General features: G+C 37.1%; 1 protein-coding gene across 1 annotated transcript in view; it reads left to right on the forward strand.

The window, feature by feature from the left end:
* The window catches only part of TINAG (tubulointerstitial nephritis antigen), a 53,205-nt gene extending 31,895 nt beyond the window's left edge, over nucleotides 1-21,310 (forward strand). The window contains exons 9-11 of the mRNA XM_075497281.1: nucleotides 5,097-5,202; nucleotides 20,080-20,125; nucleotides 21,200-21,310. Of these exons, the coding sequence (XP_075353396.1) occupies nucleotides 5,097-5,202; nucleotides 20,080-20,125; nucleotides 21,200-21,310 (263 nt within the window). The remainder of the gene's footprint in view (nucleotides 1-5,096; nucleotides 5,203-20,079; nucleotides 20,126-21,199) is intronic.
* Nucleotides 21,311-21,564: the final 254 nt, after the last annotated feature.

A 21,564-nucleotide genomic window follows, 5' to 3' on the forward strand; every position in this document is an offset into this window, starting at 1 on the left:
CTTTGAAATAATTAAAGTGTGCAATGCCCTTGTATCAAAATACTAGAAAACACAAATTGCGTTCCACAGTGAATAAAACAGACACATGCACTGTAGTTCATCCAGGGACGTTTGATGGGAAGTAGTGCCCCTAAAGGCAGCTACACAGCATCAGGGCCCATAATGACTAAAATGACCTTGAGCTGGATTTGTTGAAAATTTGCACAAAATCTGTGTGCTGGAAATGTGCTTTTTTCTCATGATGGTTCTTTGCTCATTGATGAAATAGCAATTTGGGGCTGTGCAGGAGGAGTTAAATATTAGCAAAGCTCTGCTCTCTAGGGCTGGGATCGATTCCCCCACTGACTGAGGCCAAGCCACCAAGCCTGCTCTCCTCTGAAGGGAACGCTGCAGTATATGGGCCCTCCAGCAAATCATTCAGTGATGGAATACTCCCAGAATTTCCCCTTTCAGAGCCCAAATGCTCTTGTTGTTTGTAGAGGGCTATCAGTTTTGAATTTTTGTGCTGAACCCTGCAATGAAGATCCCTGGCCTCTTAGAGAAATAAAGAGACTTCAGCAGGGAGTGAGGGACTGCAAAAGAGTTGTTTAGCCTGAATACTGCCTGTTTGCAGTCATGGATGGTGCTGGCAGCACCTGAAAATGCCGGTTCCTGCTCACACCCCAGGCCAGTGCAACTGGAGAGGTTGAGGGAAGTGGGCTTTGGGGTGATGGGGGAAGGTCATAGTGCAGGATGTCCATCCCTCTTGGATGGATGGCTGATGCAAACCCACAGCATTTTACTTCAGGGAACTTCTGCATTTCTACTGCCCTCAATTATATAATGAATTATCATAACCTCCAATTTATTATTGAAATGGTCTTGATTATTAGATTTAATTCATGTCAGTGCATCATGGAGTTGAAATTACTTCTTAAAGCTCTTTATATGGGCAGTCACAATTAATCTGAAGCTCAGACTTAACAAGATCAATATTATCAGTCTTTTTTTGTTCTGCCCAAATTTGTTTGCTCAAGGAAAATATTCTTTCTCATGCAGCATTTGATCTAGAAGTGAACACAGTAATTTCTGCTGGTTTTAAGAAAATGAAAAAATTAGGATCCTCAAGATAAAATTTCAGACCTCTCTCTAATATTGCATTTGTAGTCCATGTCTACACAGTTTGCTGGATTAATCAGTCAATACTACATCTTCCACATAAAATAATCTATATTCAGCCATTTGTTAGGTTTTAGCCACTCAATAATTCATACAATTTTTTGAAATGTCAATGCTTTTTCAGAGAAAATGTCTGTATCAGGTTAAGGTAATGCTGTATGCAGAAAAATCAAGATCTGAAGAAGAGTATATAACTGAGAGTGTATATCACTGAGCGAAATCACTTTCCCCTTTTTCTTTTTGCTATAATGAGATTTTTAAATGAGTCACAGTTATGACCCAATAATTTGTCACTGATTCTCTCTTCTATCTTCCTGTACTACAAATGCAATCAGGGCACAATTCGAGTTTTAAAACCATATCATACTTGCCTTTTTCAAAACATCCTGCCAGTGATCTTCAGCTACTAAAAGAGATTTTTTCATTATTCATTCACTTGTCATTCCTTAAGAACTTAAAAAGTGCTTGTGGCCAGTCTTATCTAATGTACTAAGTAATGTTTAATAGCTAGAAAACATTCAAGATCCTTTCAAGATCATGATGTAGAAAGTCATCCTGTTTGATGATGAATGTACTTGGATTTTTGGGGGTATTCAAAGTTAAGAAAAATATACATTTTTTAACAATTCTGAAACAGTAGGTGTAGGAATGTAATTGAAAACTTTCTGTTATACAGCTTTCAAGTTTGAATGACAATTTCTCTCTGACATATGTCATTGTTTTAGGTACAGGAACATTGTATATAGGTACAGGAACCGAGCAATTAGCACTTTCAGATGCAAATGTTGAAACAATAGGTTTTTTAAAAAATCCATTTTCAAATAAACATAGTTAAGTTATTAATGCTTTGAAAGTGAAGTCCATCAATGAAGTCCATAGTGAAGTCCACTAATGCTTTGAAAACATTCAAATGGAAAATCTAATATTGGCCATTCATCTTTTTTTTAATGGACTTTAGGAAATATTCTAATAGTTATAGTGCTGATGTAGGAAAATAATCCTTTCTGTCACATTAGTCAGTCTCAAAAACCCGAAAAGCTAATGTTGTTGGTAATACATCAGTTTTGACCCTACAAAACTTACAATTTCAGCTATCATGATCTTGGAAAAAAAGTATTTAATTTGCTGACACAAGAAAAAGATCTGGAGAAAGCACTAGGCTAAAATTAATGTACAGTGCTACACTTTAGTTCCTTTTGTAGCAACTACTTTTACTTTTTTGTATCTTTGTATGTCTTAGAGACACAAATTCTTATTTAAGAATTTTATGCAGAGGAATCCATAGTGGAATGAATCTTATAATCTGCTGCATTTATATGCATAGATGTGACAACTCAGCATGATTGAGGTAGCTCATGCATGAGCTACAGTCAACCTTATGAAAATTGCTACCTCTTCTTATTCATTAATAATTAACCCGTTCATTTTGGAAAATGCAAAGTCTCTTCTACGTGGGAGGTAACAAAGTTGGCTGGTGGACTGTGATAATCTCATCCTGTCCAAGTCACAGTCCGTATCAGGCCAAAGTCACTGAATAAATAAAAATATCTCAATGCTTTATTTTCAGTTATCATCTCTCTGTCCACCCTACACTTCATGTACCCAGCCCACTTAACTTCAAAGGCTGTACCATTATTTAGATCCTGATTGCAGCGTATATACATATTAATATACATACACATAAGTATATATATCTACATATATATGCAAATATATACATGCATATATACACACACACACTAAATGTAGATATAATATGTAATCACGGATAAAATTCTCTCATGTAGACTGAAGTTATTCTGGAAACAAACTTTAAAATTTTCTATTTCATTTCAGTGGAAATAATTTAGGTATGATGTTTCTTCACAGAGCCAAGAACATATGTTTGATTTAGAGTTGCTGATAAAGAATAAATTGTTTTCTGAAACTGAACACACAGACTTTGATTTCAAAGAACAATGTGATTTAGAAATGAAACTACCTTCTCCTGTCTCAGCCTGATGATAGATGAGATCTTCTAATCTCAGACCTCCTGTGGGAGAAGTGAATTTTGCAGTCCTTGCACTCACCCCTGTTTCTTTGCCTCCCTTTGGCCAAGGTGTCAAAACAAGATCCAGGGAAGCCTCTACAGTAATTTTTTGAATGACATCCCCTTCACTTCTCTGACACCCTCACCTGGACTAAGGCCAGTGGGAGTCTTCTTCCCCCTTTCTGTTCCTTTGTACCGCTTTAAAGCTCTTCCTCCACAGGCTCCTCTGCAGCTCAGAAATCTCAACAGCTGGTACTTTACATAGCGGTACAGGGACAACCGCAGGAGTTAAACTCCTAGCTCTATACACTGGTGAGCCTGGGGGCAGAAGGAGGGGGGAAACCTTTGTAGAGAGCTCTAACAGAGTCCTGAGCTTGCACCTAGAAACCAAGAATAAAGTTTGTGCTATTTTCCACTTGGTCTGTTGCTGTCAATATGTGTGAGCTCTGGTTCTGCAGACACCTTGGCAGAAGCTGTAACATTATTCACTAAAAGCGTTTAAAGTTTTCTCTGATTTAACTGATATAGCTCTCCCCCAGATTTGCCACCTAGGTAACATCATGGCTGCTTACTCCCTGTGTGCTGCTATCAGCATATGCTTTTTACATGAGCTACCTCACAAAGTATATTTTTAGCCAAATTGCCTGGGAAAATGGACTCATTTGACCATGTTTTGAGCAGTTCTCTTTCATCCCCTAAAATTTGTGAATGTTTTCTGTTTTCAGCCAAGTATGATAGAGGCCAAGAGGTTGTAAAGACAGTTAATTTCCCTCAAGTTTAAGAAAACATTCAGGTAGGAAAAAGAAATCTGAAAGTGTGCCAGACAGAAAAAACTGCAGCATGAGCTCGCCTTACTGGATACCACAGATCTATACCAGGCACATATGTTATAAATGCTCCAACCACATAAAAATGGTCAGTGAAACTTCTACTTTATGGGACTTCCAAGGTGCAAGACTTTAGGAAATTGGATTTCAATGGTTCTCATGTTCCAAGCTGTGTGGCAGTCTAAGACTGTTAAAATCATAAGCTAAAAGTAAGTTGGAGTTAAGCTTGTATTTAATGCTTCTGATTCACTGGAATCTAATGGTAATGGAGACCTGAAAAATATTTTAATTTCTCTGGATCTGGTAGCCCACCATATAGCAAAGCAAATGGTACTAAGGCAGCAGAACAAATGTGGAAAAGAAACCCAAAACAGTTTTCTTAAAAAACAAGTGAATTATATTCCTAGGCAATAATGAATAGACGTAAAATGCAAATTGTAGTTTTCATTCTCTTGCACAAAATTTCCAGTTCATCAGCTCTTTGGCCTTACATTTTTATGGACACAAAAGTTTTTCTTCCACACTTTTAGCTGAGTCAGCATGAACATATATGCAGACAATCTAGTTTTCCATGAGAATATTGCTGTGTACTTAATGAACTCTATCTGAGTTTCAGAAAAAGGCATACATATCACTCCACCATATTTCACAGGATATATATTGTCTGTTAGATACTTTTCTTGAATATGCAGATGCTTGTCATGAGGGGTTTCTACCTGAATGTTGAGGAGAGGAGATTTGTTTTATTGAATTGGATTTCACTGGAATTGGGAAAACTTATGTAAGCCTACACAAGGCAATATTTCTTCTTACTGTATTGGAAGAAGTCCATGATAGGGAGTTTCCATGACAGGGAAACCCAATTAACTTGACAAAAGACCTTTGAGAGAACTCTGTTGGAATATTTCTCTCAGTTCACTCACAGCAGGGAACTTCTGAGCAATTAGTGAATTTAATGTAACTACAAAGTACACTTATGCAGTCCAACCCACAACAAAAAATCTCACTGGTAAAATGCAAGGAGCAAACAAGAATAGAAACAATATTTGCTGACTGTGCTGATTTTTCCTATTGTTTTTAAGCTATAATGAAAGTGTATGAAGATTTTTTCCTTTACAAAGAGGGAATCTATAGATGCTCCCAGAAAGCAGGATCTAAATGGAAAACTCATTCAGTCAAACTCCTTGGGTAAGTAAAGTGTGTTCTTTTACCCTTTTCCTCTGCCAGGCATGAACGTAGTAAAATGTCAATGACCAGTTTGGAACCCAGAGGTTTCACTGTCAGAGGTGGAGCACTGATAGCTCCCAACATAAGACTGTTGTTTCATTTTTGCGTATCTGAGAATTTTAGAGAGCATTGGAAAGAGGTATAGACCCATTGTCTTTTAATCTACTCTAACATTTGCTCTAAAACTTCAAATGTACTGGTTCATAGAATAAAATGTTTTGCTGAGTATTCACAAATATTCCATGTACACATCAAGTTGGGAACAAAACTGACACAATTTCCTCCAAACATGCCACCAAGCAGAATGCAAATGGAAACATAAAAATTGCCAGTGGCCTCCTAATTAACAAGCACACCTACTGGTACAACAGCCTGGGCTCTCTACGCCCCAAACAGAAATTAACTGCTGCTGGGATGCTGCTGATTTTATTTAGGATGCACACACTCAGGACTGAAACTGCTGCAGAAGAGCGTGTGTGTATAATACACAAGTGGATTTCCCCTCAAAAGTATACCAGTGCCACTATATTAAGATGAGAAGTATCTAATAATGCATACACTTGAATTACAGAATACACCACAGGGCTTTATTCTTTGCTATGGAGGGAATATGCAAGGATGAATTTATTAAATCACCAAGTGAGTATTTACACAGAGAAATGACTGGAGAGTCTCAAACAAATATTTTATAGGTGATCTAGGATATCAAATAAATAACGACTCAGGCCTGTGCTAGGAAGATTACTGGGAGTATCTTCAACATGTAGTTCAAGAAAATAAAGTTGCAAAATAAAGCGCATTTTCTGTTTGTGATCTTAGTGAAGATATCCTTGTAAAGGACATGGAAATGCCTATGGTTGTGGAACCTGCTGGCTATGAATTACAAGAGTGTGCCTGATAGTGGCAAAGAAGCGAAGAGAAGCAGCAGGCTTATGCAAGATCATCCTTGACCCTATACTGTTGCAAAAAGTATTGACTCGGACTAGTAGAGGAAAAGCTCCTGAAGTATGCTTATAGTGAATGTTGTGAAGCAATGAAAGAGAGAAACTGGAGTTTAGCATAGAAAAATGGAGGACTGAATTAGGAAAATATGTTTATGAAGGACAGCCAGTATGTATCGGTTTATGTGTATGTATTTAAGGTATATTTGAAGGGCCATGAGAAATCAATAAAATTAGACAGTAAAATTTGCAATGCAATTTGAATGCCTCAGTTCAGGGATGAGCTGCTGTGAGGCTGTGAGTGCAGGTGTTGGGAGGGTTATGAAGCATGCCTGGTGCAAGCGTAGGGTGATGACAGCTATTGCCTCAGACATGCTGCCCCAAATATATGCTGAATAACCTACTGAGGTGAGTGATTAAGCCAGAACGGCACAAGGGGACAAAGTGATGGCTGAGGAGGGAGAGAGGAGGAGGGCTATTAATGTGCTGAAGCAGATGCTGATTTAAATGGGAACTGATAGGCTGTGCAAGGAAAAGATAGCAGCCCTTAGGCAAGGAGCCACTCATGAGCAAAAAAATGAGGGCCTTGACTGAGACCGGCAGCTCCCTGCAGAGGATTGTGTTGAATGGTCAGTGCAAAACAGCGAGTAGGAGGAAAGCCAAGTGGTCTGATATACTGAAGAAGGACATGAGAAGTGAAGGAAAAAGAAGAAAACTGTATTTAAGAAACCTCAGCCTGGTTCGGAGTTTAATATGTGGGAAATGCATTTACTTACTAACTTTCATTGAACATTGGTGAAGTATCCAATGGATCCAACAATACAAAGAATTACCCATCCTTTCATTGTCTAATGCATAAGTGTTGTGACCTCCGAGATTATGCCATATAAATATATTTGCAGAGGTGTTTAACTGCAAAAATTGAATTCAAGTCTGACAAGTTGGAGGCTGTTTGAGCCCAAGGCTAGGTGTACTTGAGTTTCTAGCAATGACAAATCCAGTCATAAAATGTGATTCTGCACCATGAAGTCTAAAACACTCTTTTGTATAGATTTTAATGTCTTCAGGATTAAGCTATCACTTTTTCATATCATTCATTAATTTGAATTAATTTGAATGTAAAATATGTGGCCCAGGTATGTGGTCTTTGCCACTCACCTATACCTCGGGTGGGGTTTTTTTGAGCAAAGGATAATGCAGACTCCTTGACCTAAATAAAAAAACTCTTGAGAATCTCATTCAAGTTGGACTTCAAATAGAAATATTGATGATTATTTGCATTCTGCTTAGCTGAGATGGTTCCTGGAGAGAGAAAAAGGAGCAGAGACATGCTGACACATAGGGTAAAAACCGCAGTTTTGTGTGGGTTGATGTTTATTGTTGTCTGATTTTTTATTTATAACCTCTTCTGTAAAAGAGATTCAATATTTGTAAAAGGCAACCATAATAATGAATGACCATATTGAATTGATATTGGCAATCTCTCAGAAAATTTTTTGAGAATGCCTAAAACTGCCCATGAATTGTACAACATATAAAGTGATGGAGTCATAAAATGGAAATAAATTTTGGTGAAGCTTGCAAGAGCTATTTGTACAAAAACAGAAATGCACATATAAACTGCCTAACTGATCATTGGATTGTAAGGATTGTAAATGCATTGACTGGCTTCTGTGTTCTGCAACTTGAAATTGTTAGTTATTTTCTATCATCTGAAGGCTTCTTATTTATAAAATCAGATCTGATAGGACTATAAGTCCATCTCCAGTGAGGTACTGTGTGACTGCAGGCTCAGGGAGAGAATGGGAAAAGACAGAACAGCACAGAAGCAGGAGAGGAAAATGTGGAACATCCAGGTGGAGGGCACTGTGGGTAGCAGACCATTTGGGTTTGATCACGGTCTCTAAGGACAGGGCTTTCAGCAACCTGAAGGCAAGATGGACTGACACCACTGGCATTTAGAGAGAGAGTAGGATCTCTCCAGCAGTTTCTGTGTCTGTATTCCAGAGACAGGGAGGTAAGCAGAAAAAGTGAGTAATGGAGACTGGGATTCATAACAGCTAAATTTTGATGTGTAAAAGTTAGATTCCTATGTCTCTGCTAGGCAGCCATGGTTCCCTTTATCTTCCACGGCTATTCCTCTGGTCTATCCTAGGTATCTATCTTAAGGTGAGTTGAATTGCTTTGTTGGATCTTATTTCTTTTTGCTGACTATAAAACAACCTGTGGGGTAATGTCAGACTTATATCAGCTAACATTAAAATGTCTTGGTTAGACTAGAGGAATCCCACTTGTAATGACATCATAAAGTAGCTTAAAAACAAAATGACCATCTGACTGGTACATAATATTTATAGTAAGATAGTATCTTCAGAATGTCTTGCATATGTTATGTTTGTGTATATGTACACACACACATACATGGATCTATGTGTATATACACATACAATCACAACTCTTAATGACACCAGAATGACAACAAGCTAAAGAGGCACAATGAAACTGCAAATGGTAAGTGGGACTTAGGAAGGTAAATTGGTCAAAGTTTAGTAATTTTCACTTTTTCAGCTGCACTCTGTTATTTTAAGAAGACTAATGACTGAAAAATGACATGTGAAACTGTTATCTTTATTTCAAGATCTCTTAATAATAGAAGTAGACTGAATTCACATTAAAGATGAACTTGGTAGCAGATTTATTTCTCAAATCTATACATTTAAGATAGAGTTGCTGAACAAACCTGTCAAGTCTATTCTATAGCAGATTCTCCGTAAAATTGGTGCATCTTTGTGTGTCTTTTTTAAAATCTTCTTTTCCTTCTACTCCTCCGGTTTTCCTAGTTCCACCTAGGAAAAGACAACAGAAGTGACATGTAGTGTCCATAGGGAAAGAAAACATGAGGCAGATTTGTTGGTGGTGTAAAGATGCCAAAGTTTATTCAGCATAGAGGAAGTACATTGGCCTAAATAGCAACGGTTCTAGTTCAAATAGATCACTTTTCAAAGTTAGGCATAGTGAAGTAAAGTATCCATCATTAATGTTTGCAGCCTGTTCAGACAAATCTTCTCTCAGACTCTTTCTTCTGCATCACTTCAGTGTCAGGGCCAAACTACAATATCTGATCCATACCTCCATTCAAAAAGCTGTATCTGCTGATCCTGACACCAAAAAACTCAGAAAGGCCCCAAAAGCCCAAGACTTTGGCTACAATCAGATATATGGACTGTCACCTTAAGGCTTGGAGGAGACAAGAATAATTTTATTAAGAGCCTTAGATACTGTTTCACGAACAAGATAGATTTTCAAATGTTTGGAAGGTGCTCAGAATGCCAAAGGACTTTCATAAGAGGACATTGAGAGATGTACATTAACTGGAAACACATTTCCCATCTATTTTTATCAATGATTCACTGGAAGCTTTAAATTCAATAGTGCAGCAGATTAAATGGCATTGAAACATCTATGCCCTGAAAAAACATTGGTTGAATGTTTCTTAATACAAAAAGCCATACTAACGGAGATAAAATTGACACGTGAGGCAAAACCTTGTGTTTTAGTGTTGAGGGGATAGCCAGACAGAGTAACAGCACTCTAAGATTTAATACACAATTAAATGACTCACCTGTGCAAAGTCCAAAGGCTTAAAAAAGATACGAGTGACTACTGTTAGTGACATGTCAGATTTTGGCTTTGAAGACACTGTTTTTCTCTTCATTTTCCTCTTCACTTGTCCTCACTCGACTTTGGCTCAGAATAACAACAAACAAGCAACATCTTAAGCCACTAAAAGTCATGACCCAAATAACTTTCTTCCAGACTAAAGAAACCTTGGGTTGAGTTCCCTTTTTCTTTCATGGGGGAAAAAATCTACTTTATTATTGTCAGAAAATCAACATCAGATATTATAGTTTAAAAATTAAACAGCAACACCCAAAAATATTTTACAGCAAAGAGAAATACAGTAGAAGATCATGGGGAAAAGATACACAGTGTCTGATGATTCATGCAGTTAAATCCATGAGACTGTCTCCCATATAATTAATCATGGTAGATTTGTGGGAATGATTTAACTATTGACTCACTGATAATTTGACTCATCTCTCATGCTGAAAAGTCCAGGCAAAACCATAGTTTCCAATTCTAGCAACCATTTTATAAGAAGTTTTGTCTCATGGAGAACACTAGTCAGTGACCCTAATCTTCTTATTATTAATAAAAGATTAAGAACTAAACTTCTGTCTAATTGAGTAGATAAAAATCCTAGTCTTTGAAAGGTACTAGGATTTTGTGTTGCAGCACTAAGAATAGGACATAACCTGCAATAGTTATACCTTTTTTGTCTGGTAGCATTATGACAGTTATATGACCAAGTCCAGGGAAGAAAGTGAGATGAAAAGTTTTAGACCGCATATATTTCTGTCCCACTCTCTTTTTGTCTGGAGAAGGAGGTACTGTGAGGCTTTTATGAAAGCAGAACTTTGGTATTAAAATAAAACAGGTCAAGATGAGAGGGACTGAGTAATCTTTGTACCCTGTTGCTGTGTATATATAGTCTATGGGAAGACAGTATTTTTGCCCAAGAGATTTCATCGTTTGTTTGGTCAGTGTGGTGACAGAAAATTCACAATGCCTACGTAGAAAACATAGTATTAGAGAGCCAAATGAGTCCAGTTTGTTAGCACTGATTGTGGTCAGCACTTAGGTGGGATGAATTATCTTCAGGAGGTATCACTCTCTTGATAAAGAGTAGTTCTTTTCCTAATCCAAATGTCTCAGTTCCCTAAAGTTGAATTGGATGAATTTGGACTTCACCAAGTCTTGTTTGATCACCAGTATTTTTTTTCAGAGATGGAAAGGGTCAGAAATATCTCATTAAATATATAACTGGAAATCCCATGGTTTATGTGCCCTGGCAGCCAAGAAGGCAAACCGCATCCTGGGCTGCACCAAACACTGCATAACCAGCTGGTCAAAAGAGCTGATTATCCCGCTGTATCCAACATTGGTGTGGCCTCACCTTGAGTACTGGGTGCAGTTCTGGGCCCTGCAATTTAAGGATGTGAAGGTCCTTGAATGTGTCCAGAGGAGGGCAACAAAGCTGGTGAAAGGGCTGGAAGGAATGTCCTATGAGGAGTGGCTAAGGACTTCAGGTTTGTCTAGTTTGGAGAAAAGGAGGCTGAGGGACGACCTCATTGCTCTCTACAGCTTCCTGAGGAGGGGAAGTTGCTGATCTCTTCTCCCTGGTATCCAGTGATAGGACATGTGGGAATGGTTCAAAGCTGCACCAGGGGACTTTCAGACTGAACATTAGGAAGCATTTCTTTACTGAGAAGGTGGTCAGACACTGGAACAGGCTTCCTAGAGAGGTGGTTGATGCCCCAAGCCTGTCAGTGTTTAAGAGGCATTTGGACAATGCCCTTAACAATATGCTTTAGTTTTTGGTCAGCCCTGAAGTGGTCAGGCAGTTGGACTAGATGATCATTGTAGGTCCCTTCCAACTGAAATATTCTATTCTAAGTTTATGTTGTGATTGTATTAGAGGTTATTTAAGGTTTTCTAATTGTAGTATTTGGACTGAAGATCCTTACGAATGCAGGAGTTAACAGAAATGAAAATATTTAAAAACAAGAAAATTAGGAAAAAACTGACAAAGCAAAATATGAGTAAAGACCATAACCTTAAAAACAGAATACATAAGTTTCCTTTATACATCCTCTATGTATGCTGTTTTTTAACAAATTCGTTGCTTCTGTCTGTGAAGATAGAATGTGACACAATCCTATCTTCAATGCACCCCCACTCTAGAAAGACAGGGAGGAGCCATTGCAAACAAACAAACCAACCAGAGACAAATCTTAGCTTTACTCCTGTAAATCTGGGATTTCTGCCAGTGACGTCAGTGAATCCAACATTCAACCTGCAAACTGTATAACTTGGAAACTGCAACTGTGAGTTGAAGTGGCCGAAAAAAAAAATGCAGGAATGATTTAAAATTGTATTTTGCTGTTTGTGTATTTTTGATTGGTAGATGGGGACTGTCAGTATGCGAGAAGAGTCTGTTCTAGATATAAATTGTTGAATGGCAGATGTTAGAAAGATGATGCAGAATGCTGATTCCTAGAGCACTGGTATTCAGTAAACAGTTTAACTCCTTGTTTAATGCAAAGCACTGACTTCCACTAACATTGACAGATCTGCAGGACTTAATAGCTTGAGATCTGAGACCTGTCATTCTTCTTTACTCTTAAGGCCTTATTTCTTTTATTTGACATCTTCAGTCTTAAGGAGTCAGTTTGCATAATATTATTTAGTACACTCTTCAGATGTCTTTGCTGTATTTGCTGGTAACAGCATTTTACCTACAAAGCTGAATGTAAGCACGCTAGAATCTATTTTCTGTTCTCCTACAAAACACCTCAGTTTTTAAGTCACTGCTGATAACCTTTTTTGTTGTGTTAGGTCGTATTTCTAGCTTTTTTACTCTTTTATTCAATGATATTTAATTATCAACTACTATGTTTTTTTCTGAAAATTTTCTTTATACTTCTCTTGTGAATTTCACCTTCATTGTAGTGATACAGTTTCTTGAAAAAGGAACTAGGAAATGTTCAAACAAAACCAATTTCCATTCTGTGGAAGAATACTGAAACAGTCTACATATTCTAGTTTTTTAACTGTCAGAGAGTGTTTTGCATTCAGGGTCTACTTCTACAGAGTTAATATCAAGGGAAAGTTGTTACTGAAAAGGAAGCTAAGGTGCCTCTACTATATAAAACTAGACATAAAATTATGAAAATCCTTTTATGGAAGCACACAAGTACTCATTCTTTTATCTGAAAGAGCACCAGAATTCTCTTTACGAGTCAATTGAAGCTGGTTTCCCTTGAGTAAATGGAAATACCTTGCTTACTTTTTCTCCTGAAGGGGACTCAATGCAGTTTGGTGAAATTACTTCTTTTTATTCAAGATTATTTTTGATGGAAGATCATGATGGTTTCTTTTGGAAAAGCTAAGTGGTGTTTTTCTTACAGCATATTTTTGCCAGACAGAAGAAACCTTCCTTTTTTAAGTAATTATCGGTAATTGTTAGGCAGACGTTCTCCTTAATGATTCCTTAAAATCTCTTCTTTTTCTTCTTAATAAAAATGGAAATTTTGCAGAGGGTAAGGTTGAAAGCTTTTCCTAAAAATACCAAAGGTGGGGACATTAGTGGTCTAAAGCTTTGTAAAAATAACCCTAATAGATTCCCTGTCTCTGTTAGTAATGAGGTCCGGCATCTGTTTGCTTTTGAAATGTCATTCATTTGGAGTAAATATCAAGCTGGAATAATCACAAAAGCAGGAGACAAAAACCTGCTATTCGATTATTTTGGTCATCTTCCAGAAAATGTAATATTGTTCTCTAATGGACATTGTCCAAGAATGTGTCAACTTACTTTTAAGTCTCTGTCATTTCCACCTGGGAACTAATTCCACTGGGAGTTAAATTACTTCATTGTTGTGATATTTTTTCTCAATGTTTTCTTTCCTGGACTTCTTCCCCCTATTCTATCTATAGTCTAATATATGGCACTTAATTTTCTCTTTCTGCTTGGTGTTTGAGTCCTACACACCTCTAGGTTGTTAGTGTCTATATATTTTGACTTATTATTTTCTCAATTTGTCACACAAATACCTGTTCTGTTGCTCTTTTTATTCCTAGCAGTGACTTATCAGACTTAGTGTAGTGCTCCAGTCATACATTGTATAGTTCTTTACTCAAAACATGCACGATCTTGCCTACTTTTAATCCCAGGTTCTTAGGTTTTCTTGCTAATGTTATTAACATACCTAAAGCAGACTCCATGTCTAATTTGCTGCTCACTATCAGATCTATTAGCTTCCAAGGCCTTGGCTTCCCAGGAGACACTGGAAGTCTCTGATTACCTTCAACAAGGTTGGGATCACTTTAGGAAAAATCGGTAATGACTACATTGGCTACATGAACTACAGGTTCTCAGGAACAAGAACTGTCAGAGAAAGAAAAAGAACTGTAGGAGGAGATACAATATTGACTGTATTAAAGAAATTATATCAGCTAACAACTCTGAAAGTGTCATAGTTTTTTATGAAGTAGTGACAATCATTTATTAATTCCCATTGATTTTAACTTACAGTCAAAATATTGATACCTCTCATTCATTAATAGATTCCCATTTCTTTTCTTTAAAGATCTGAAAGCAGATAATGGCAACAGGATTTGCTCTTCTACTAAATCATTTCCACTTATAATGCCCAGCACAAAGGGGTTCTGTTCCATGATTAAGACTCCAAGGCACAGCTGTTTTACAGGAAAAATTAACTAAAGTGTCATTTTCCCTTCCAGTCTGTTGGTCCCTAAACCAGCTCTTGCTCGAAGCCATAAGGGAACATAAAATGCATCCCAGATTAATTTAACAACCTTTTTAGCACAATACATTCCTGGTTTAATTTTGTTCAACCAAACTGTAGAATCTATGATTTTGTGCTATATCATGAAAAGCTGATATATATCAGAACTGTAATTTCCATGTTGCTTATTATGATAATTTTACCCTCTTCTCTAAATTCTTTGGTTTTATCCCTAATGGTTAAAGATGGACAGTATCCAAGTCCTTCAGTCTGTAATGTCTTAATTCTCCTCATCATTTATTCTGAAATCATGTGTTACAATTGTGTAGTTCTGGAAGCTGATACATTCTATTGTGTGCTGATTCCCATTCTAACACGTTATTCACTGTATACTTCCTAATAATTTCCAGTCTTTGCTCATGTCACACTTCAGTAGGCAATTAACTATGTCAGGATTCAATTTGAGATACAGGCAGGTGTGATGTGCTAGATATCCAAATTCTCATCACAGAGATGGTGATCTAGTCAACAAAGTCAGTGGCGACTGGAGGGCAACTCAGCTACAACTGCTTGTGGATCCATTAGTTGCCCCTACACAAATACTTGGTGCTACCGGAAGTGGGAAGAGCTTCCCATGTGGCCATGTCTCCAAAAGGACATGGATGTCTCATAGGTCCTCTGTCACGTCTGCCAGAAACATGTGGATGTCTCAGGCACCCTAGGGCATCTCAAATAGCCCTAGACACCTGCATTTAGGCAAGTGAATGGATCCCAATATACTCTGTTTGCTACTGTGGGACACATAATATATTTAGATATCTTAATCTTGAACTAAATCCCACAGTGTTTTACTGTCAGGAAAAAGACAAATTCTAATTCCAGTTCTGACATTAACATTTACATTAAGAATAATAATGCCAGTGTACTGCTTAAATCTCAGAAGAGACCAGTAAAACTACTGGTGTAGTTTTACTACACTACTACAATACAGTGTACTACTCACTGTATTGTATTAAAACACAAACACTGTATCATAGTTTTTGAAAATATTGTAAAGGAACTATTATGTATTCTATTTTTCCACAGTATACTCAAAGCAAAAATTTACATTGATTAATAATATCCTTGTACTACTGGTGCCTTTCATAATCTGGAAAGGTCTTTCACTTCTCTGGGACAGAAGTGGGTGGTATGGGTTTCACTTTTAAACCTCAATGGCTTATTTAGCTCCTTCAGGATTATACTTCTAGTTGCTCAATTTTTTTTTTTAATTTTGGTTTTGAAGATTTTGAGGGACCAATCAACACTTTCCCTGAGCTGCTGCTTTCCAGGGAAAATGGTCTGGAATGCTATCACTTTCCACAGTTGCTATCAATAATATACCAAGTTACTTTTAGTGTCTTCCATTAGGGCTCCTTTTTAATTTATTAATTAATAAACTTTTGCAACTACTGTCTATTTTAAAATATGAAATAAATAAAGAAGTCAAATCTCAAAGGTTACCCAGATTCAGGAAAAGATATTTGTACAGAGTCCTGTCTATGTAGGAAAACGTACAGGACATGAACTCTTTCAAAACAAGACCGTTTTCTGAATTGTTGAAATAAGATGCCATCCAGTTTCCATTCAGCCCAGTGGATGGCTAAGAGTTTTAGAAGGTTAACATTTCCTCTGAATTTATTTTCAGATTGCTAAATATTATCTGATCATTTTAACAAATTCCTCTCAGTCAGTCTTTGTTCATATTTCAAGGAGTAGTACTTACAGCAGCAAGTAAAACAGCAGTTAAAATTCAAGCTGAATTTAATATTATTCATTTATATCATGTATTTATTTATAACTCAGAAAATTCACCCTCAGATGCCTGGCTTAGCAACAGAAAGGATATTTAGAGATTTGTTTTCTCTGAGGAATCTAAACTTAAATTAAGCTTAAAGTAGAAGTTGTGCTTGGATGCCATAACATGTTTGGTAGGTGCAACTAAGGGATACAATGCAGAATGAATTTACTCCATCAGTAAGGCTGAAATGATGAAAACTACTGAAGTATAATTTATAGGCAGGAAAAGGGAAAAAGAGAAATTGCAAAGATCAAATGCAATACTTATGCTGAGAAATCTATTTTAGAAAATTGAGAAATCTATTTTAGAAAATATGTCCTCCTTTCCTAACGATACTACTGCAGAAACACTTTCCACTTAGGAGTTCCTTAAAAGAATTACTACCTCTTTAGAAGGTATATTAGTATGAATGAGCCAAGAAATCCCCAGAAATGCTCTTGATGGAGCTGGCATTCATTCCCAAATCAAATCAAATCAAACTGGCATGTGGCTACAAACACTGCATCATTGAACAATACATAGAGAGCATGGTTCACAAAACAACAGCTGTTTCCATTACAGCTGAGTGCTTTTTCAGACTGAGAGAAGTGTGTTAGCCTGGGAGAAATGAGAACTGGCGAATCTCAGCCAGTCTGTGGAACAATCCTGAACAAACCATGCCAAGTGTTAAGAAAGGCTTGGTAAACAGGCCTAGGACCTCATCCCACTGCTGCTACCAGTAAAGGTCAGCATCTACAGAGATGACACTTCATTTCACCTTTCCTGCTAAGTCCTGCTCCTGATTGATGCTCTAACCCCAAGACTGGTTTTGGTCAGTAAACAGTAAATCAACCTTATTATCTGCTCTTTAGACTGCAGCCATTAAAAAAATTGGCAAAATCACTTGCCCCATCACAATCTATGAGTATACTTAGTTATTTAACTGTTACACAAAATCTATACATTGAATACAAAATTTCATAATTCATAGAACTGTAGACTAACTGCGGCTGGAAGTTGTTTGGTCCAACTCTCTGCACCCTAAATTGGCAGGGCCATCTTAGATTAAGTAGCTTAGATCATGGAATACTTTAGGTTAGAAGGGATCTCTGAAGGTCATCTAGTTTAATCCCCCAGCTCGAAGCAGAGCCACCTTCTTAGTTAAGGTTCATGGGGCTTCTCAGGTTGAGTTTTGGGTATCTCCAGGGACAGATATTCCACAACCTCTCACTTCAGTAGTGCCTAACCACTCTTGTTGTAAAATACTTTTTTTTCCTTATGCCCAATTGCAATTTCCCTTGCTGAAAACCGTGTGACTTTCATCTTCTGACCATTGGCTGTGCGTGTATCAGGAGAGTCTGCTCTATCTTCTCTATGCCTGCCCTTTGTAAAGCAGAAGACAACAAATAGATCTCCCCTGAGCCACCTCTCCTGAGGGCTGAACAAAACAGCTCCCTCAGCCTCTCCTTGTACATCATGTGCTCCAGGTCCCAGACATCTCAGAGGACTCCTGCTGGTCTTGTTCCAGCCTGTTAATGTCTTCCCTGTATGGGGAAGCCCAAAGCTGGGCACAGTGCTCTGGACACAGAATGGCAGGTCCTGAATAAAGGGGATTAGTCACTTTTCTTGACCCGCTGGCTGCACTCTTGTATACTTTAATTTAATGTATTTTAATTTAGAGTATTTGGATGGATGCCCATGGGCATGGATTATTGAGTAAGCAGCTCTTCTTTCTAAACTGTAAGACAAAATGCATATGTCAAGTACCTCTGTATCTGACTATGATGACTTAATTTCCTAAAACCTAGGAAATTAAATTCATGGATGTGTTATAGTCATGGATAAAAAAGGATCCTTTTCCATTTTGCTTTCTAAGTTTTATTCCATTTAGAAACATTTCTGAGAATCAATAAATTCCTATCAGTTTATGAAACTAGAGGTTGACTTTTTTTTTTAGACAATAACAAATGTTAGAAAAATATTTAATCACAGAAATGTGAGTCTGCAGGAACTAGTCATCATCCTGCTCAAACAAGTGGCAGAGATAATGTGTAGTACTGGATGCAGGAATACAAGAATATAAATTCAAAGCAATTTTATTCTGTCTTTAAGACTGATGTAAATATTGGACTTTCACACTGCAGCTGATGTAATTTTTTTTAGTAAAATGATCACAAGGGAAGAAGTAAATCTAAATGATATGAAATTAGATAGCCTATTATATCTTTTTTTAAAAAAAAATATTATCATGACAGACTGTATCTGAAATATATTTGGCAAAGAAATTGCAAAGATTATTAGTAATCCCTGAACTTTCACATGGTAATTCAAAGAAAAAACATCATGAGGCCTTTTTAAAAAACAACTACATTCAATGGTCATTATGACCAACATTGTTTTTATGATTCCTTGCATTTAATGAGCAGTAGCTACAATCTGTGCTTGAACTGTAATCCCAACTTCACCTCTCTGCTAGTTACCAATTTGTCTTTTTTTTTCCTTTGGCTGGAAGTGCAGGTATTCCACATACATTAGGGTTCACTGTTAACCAAGGAGAGCTGATGCCACCATGGCTGTTCAAATTTTTTTACAAAGATGACACAAAAATCCCAATTTCTCCATTCACAGTGTGGGATTTGTCATATTTTTGCTGCTTGCCTTTCAAAGTGAATGGAGCACTGCAAATACAGCTCAAACATGGCGTTGGTGGGATATACACTGCTAAACACCCTGTCAATGGCATTCTGTATATTCTAGGATTAACTTTATACTGTGGAAAAACCTGTAAAAGTTCACATCTTTGGTTTTCTGTTTATTTGTGCCCTTTTATCGGCATAATGACCTGTGAATAGTAACTAGACAAGCATTCATCGTATAAATGCAAACCAAGACAGAGCTCTGTAAGCAATCAGTAGACATCCCATATATACCTAGCTACCTAAGGTGTGCAGTGCAGCTTCTGCTCATTGAACTAGATGATGGCCTTGCAACTTCTTCTGCCCTGTGTATATACAAAGTGAGGCTTAACAACTCAGAGCACTGTGCAGTTCGGCTACAACTACACAATTATGACAGCCCTATCACCTGGCAGGGGGGGACAATCTCTTGTGCGGTTTCATGGATATTGCCACAACATTTAGCATGTCCTCAAAGATGTTAAAGAAACATCAAGTAAATTTACAGGTCATCCCCCACACTGTGTAATAAAACTGATTATGTTGTCAGCAATGAATTGAGCTGAGAAAACCTGAGAACATTTTCAGTCCCAACTCACCAGCTATTTTTGTAAAGGTGTTGGATGAGATATTTAACAAAAATGTTCCTAGGGATCTTCAGCTGAATTGAAGAAATATGTTCACATTAATTTCAATATTCCTACACAGTTCAGTTCAGCTGGCAAGCTCTCCAGAGGAGAGATTCTGTCAATGAAAACATGTTTTTGCAATGACAAAATAAAACTACATTTGCATTAAGTTTTTGTAGTCCCTAATGGCAATTTGGCTTGTGGCTAGCAGGATACTTATCTTCATTTTCATCAACAGCAGAGTTTGTTATTTAAATATGGAGATGTCTATCAGTCATGCTCTGTTCTGATACTGGTATTAGGACAACTAACTAAGACAAGCTTTTCTTTTCTGGTTGCTTGTTTAAAGCTAGAAAATGTGAACATATGCATCAGAGGTCTCACTAGTACTATCTCTTGTAATAGGTGGGGAGCATTAGCTGACAAAAATGGACAGAAACAGAAGTTCTGGGTAAGTGAATCCTTAGCACTGTGTTTTGAGGCAGAAGAAAAAAATCTCTACAATACAGATTATCTAAAAACAACTTCTTTCCTTTCATTCACTCTCTCTGCATCTTTTTTTTTCCTTCACATTAAAGTCTCCTGCATAATTCTGTTCCTCTTCTGGCAACTTTATCATGCTGACCCTTGAACTATAGCATCATCTACCTCAATTTCAAAGCCTGTTTCATCTGATCTCCCACCTATATCTGTGTTTTTTCCTACACTGTCTTTTCTGTCTCAAATATTATTCAAATTCTCAATTGTTATTCAGATCTCCCATGAAGACTCAGTTCTTTTTGATGCCTGCAAATGAGACTCAATAGAAATAATCAATATTATTTGTTAAAACATTTGGAAAAGACAAGCTATCTATTTAAGCAGCATTGGCAACTGCTATCCAGCTATCAGAAAAAAAATTAAACATTGGCTTTCAGCCATTTAGAGAAAGTCAGATTGTATCACTTTGATTATGATTAACAGCTCATCTCATTATTGCTGTGTTCAGCAGAAGGTAATTTGGAGTTTATGTAGCTGATGGCAGGGCATCTGGTAGGTAGTTTCACTGACATCTAGGGCAAAACTTCTACTGACTTCACTAGAAACAAAATTGCTCAATATGTCAACAGCTACCTGAATGAAACCTAATTTATTGAATGTCAGGTTTTTTCATATCTTGGGTCTCTAACAGATCACTTATAATTGCAGTTTTGACAATTGTTGTTTCAATGACCACTTTCTCCAGCCAATAGTTGAATTATCTAATGATTTCTGCTTCAGTTTATCAAACTGCCTTGTAGAAATAGTATTCAATTTTTGTTAACCCTGGTTTTGGAACTGAAATTTTGATCAAAACAAAAAGGAACAAATGATTAGAAATCAGAAAAAAGATGCATTCTGATTCTCAGTGCACCAAATCTGAGAAACTCTGTTTCTTGAGAAGGGAAACTAACAGAAAAGATTAATTTTGCATTTTACACCTTGCATTTTTACATAATACTTTAAAACTAAAATTGATATTTTTTTCCTCTTTGTTTTTCTTTAGATTGCTGCAAATTCCTGGGGAAAATCTTGGGGAGAAAATGGTTATTTTAGGATTCTACGTGGACAAAATGAGTGTGATATTGAGAAGCTGATTTTAGCTACTTTGGGATAGCCATAGTCTTCTACTCTAATTGTATTGTACCGTACTCTGCCTTATGTATCTGTTCTTTCCTTTGTTGCATATTGAGTCTTTCTAGAGTAATAAAAATGGCTTCTCTGTAAGTTACCTTTCTTTCTATTATGGCTCATTGGGTGTCCTGACTTGAATGCACCACAGCCATCACAACACTCTCAGATCTCCCCTGGTAGAAACACACCTTTATCCTAATAGGAAGTTGTATCCAGGACTGCTGAAAACCTTGGTGT

The sequence above is a fragment of the Mycteria americana genome, chromosome 3 (assembly GCF_035582795.1).
Source record: "Mycteria americana isolate JAX WOST 10 ecotype Jacksonville Zoo and Gardens chromosome 3, USCA_MyAme_1.0, whole genome shotgun sequence".
NCBI classification, from domain to species: domain Eukaryota; kingdom Metazoa; phylum Chordata; class Aves; order Ciconiiformes; family Ciconiidae; genus Mycteria; species Mycteria americana.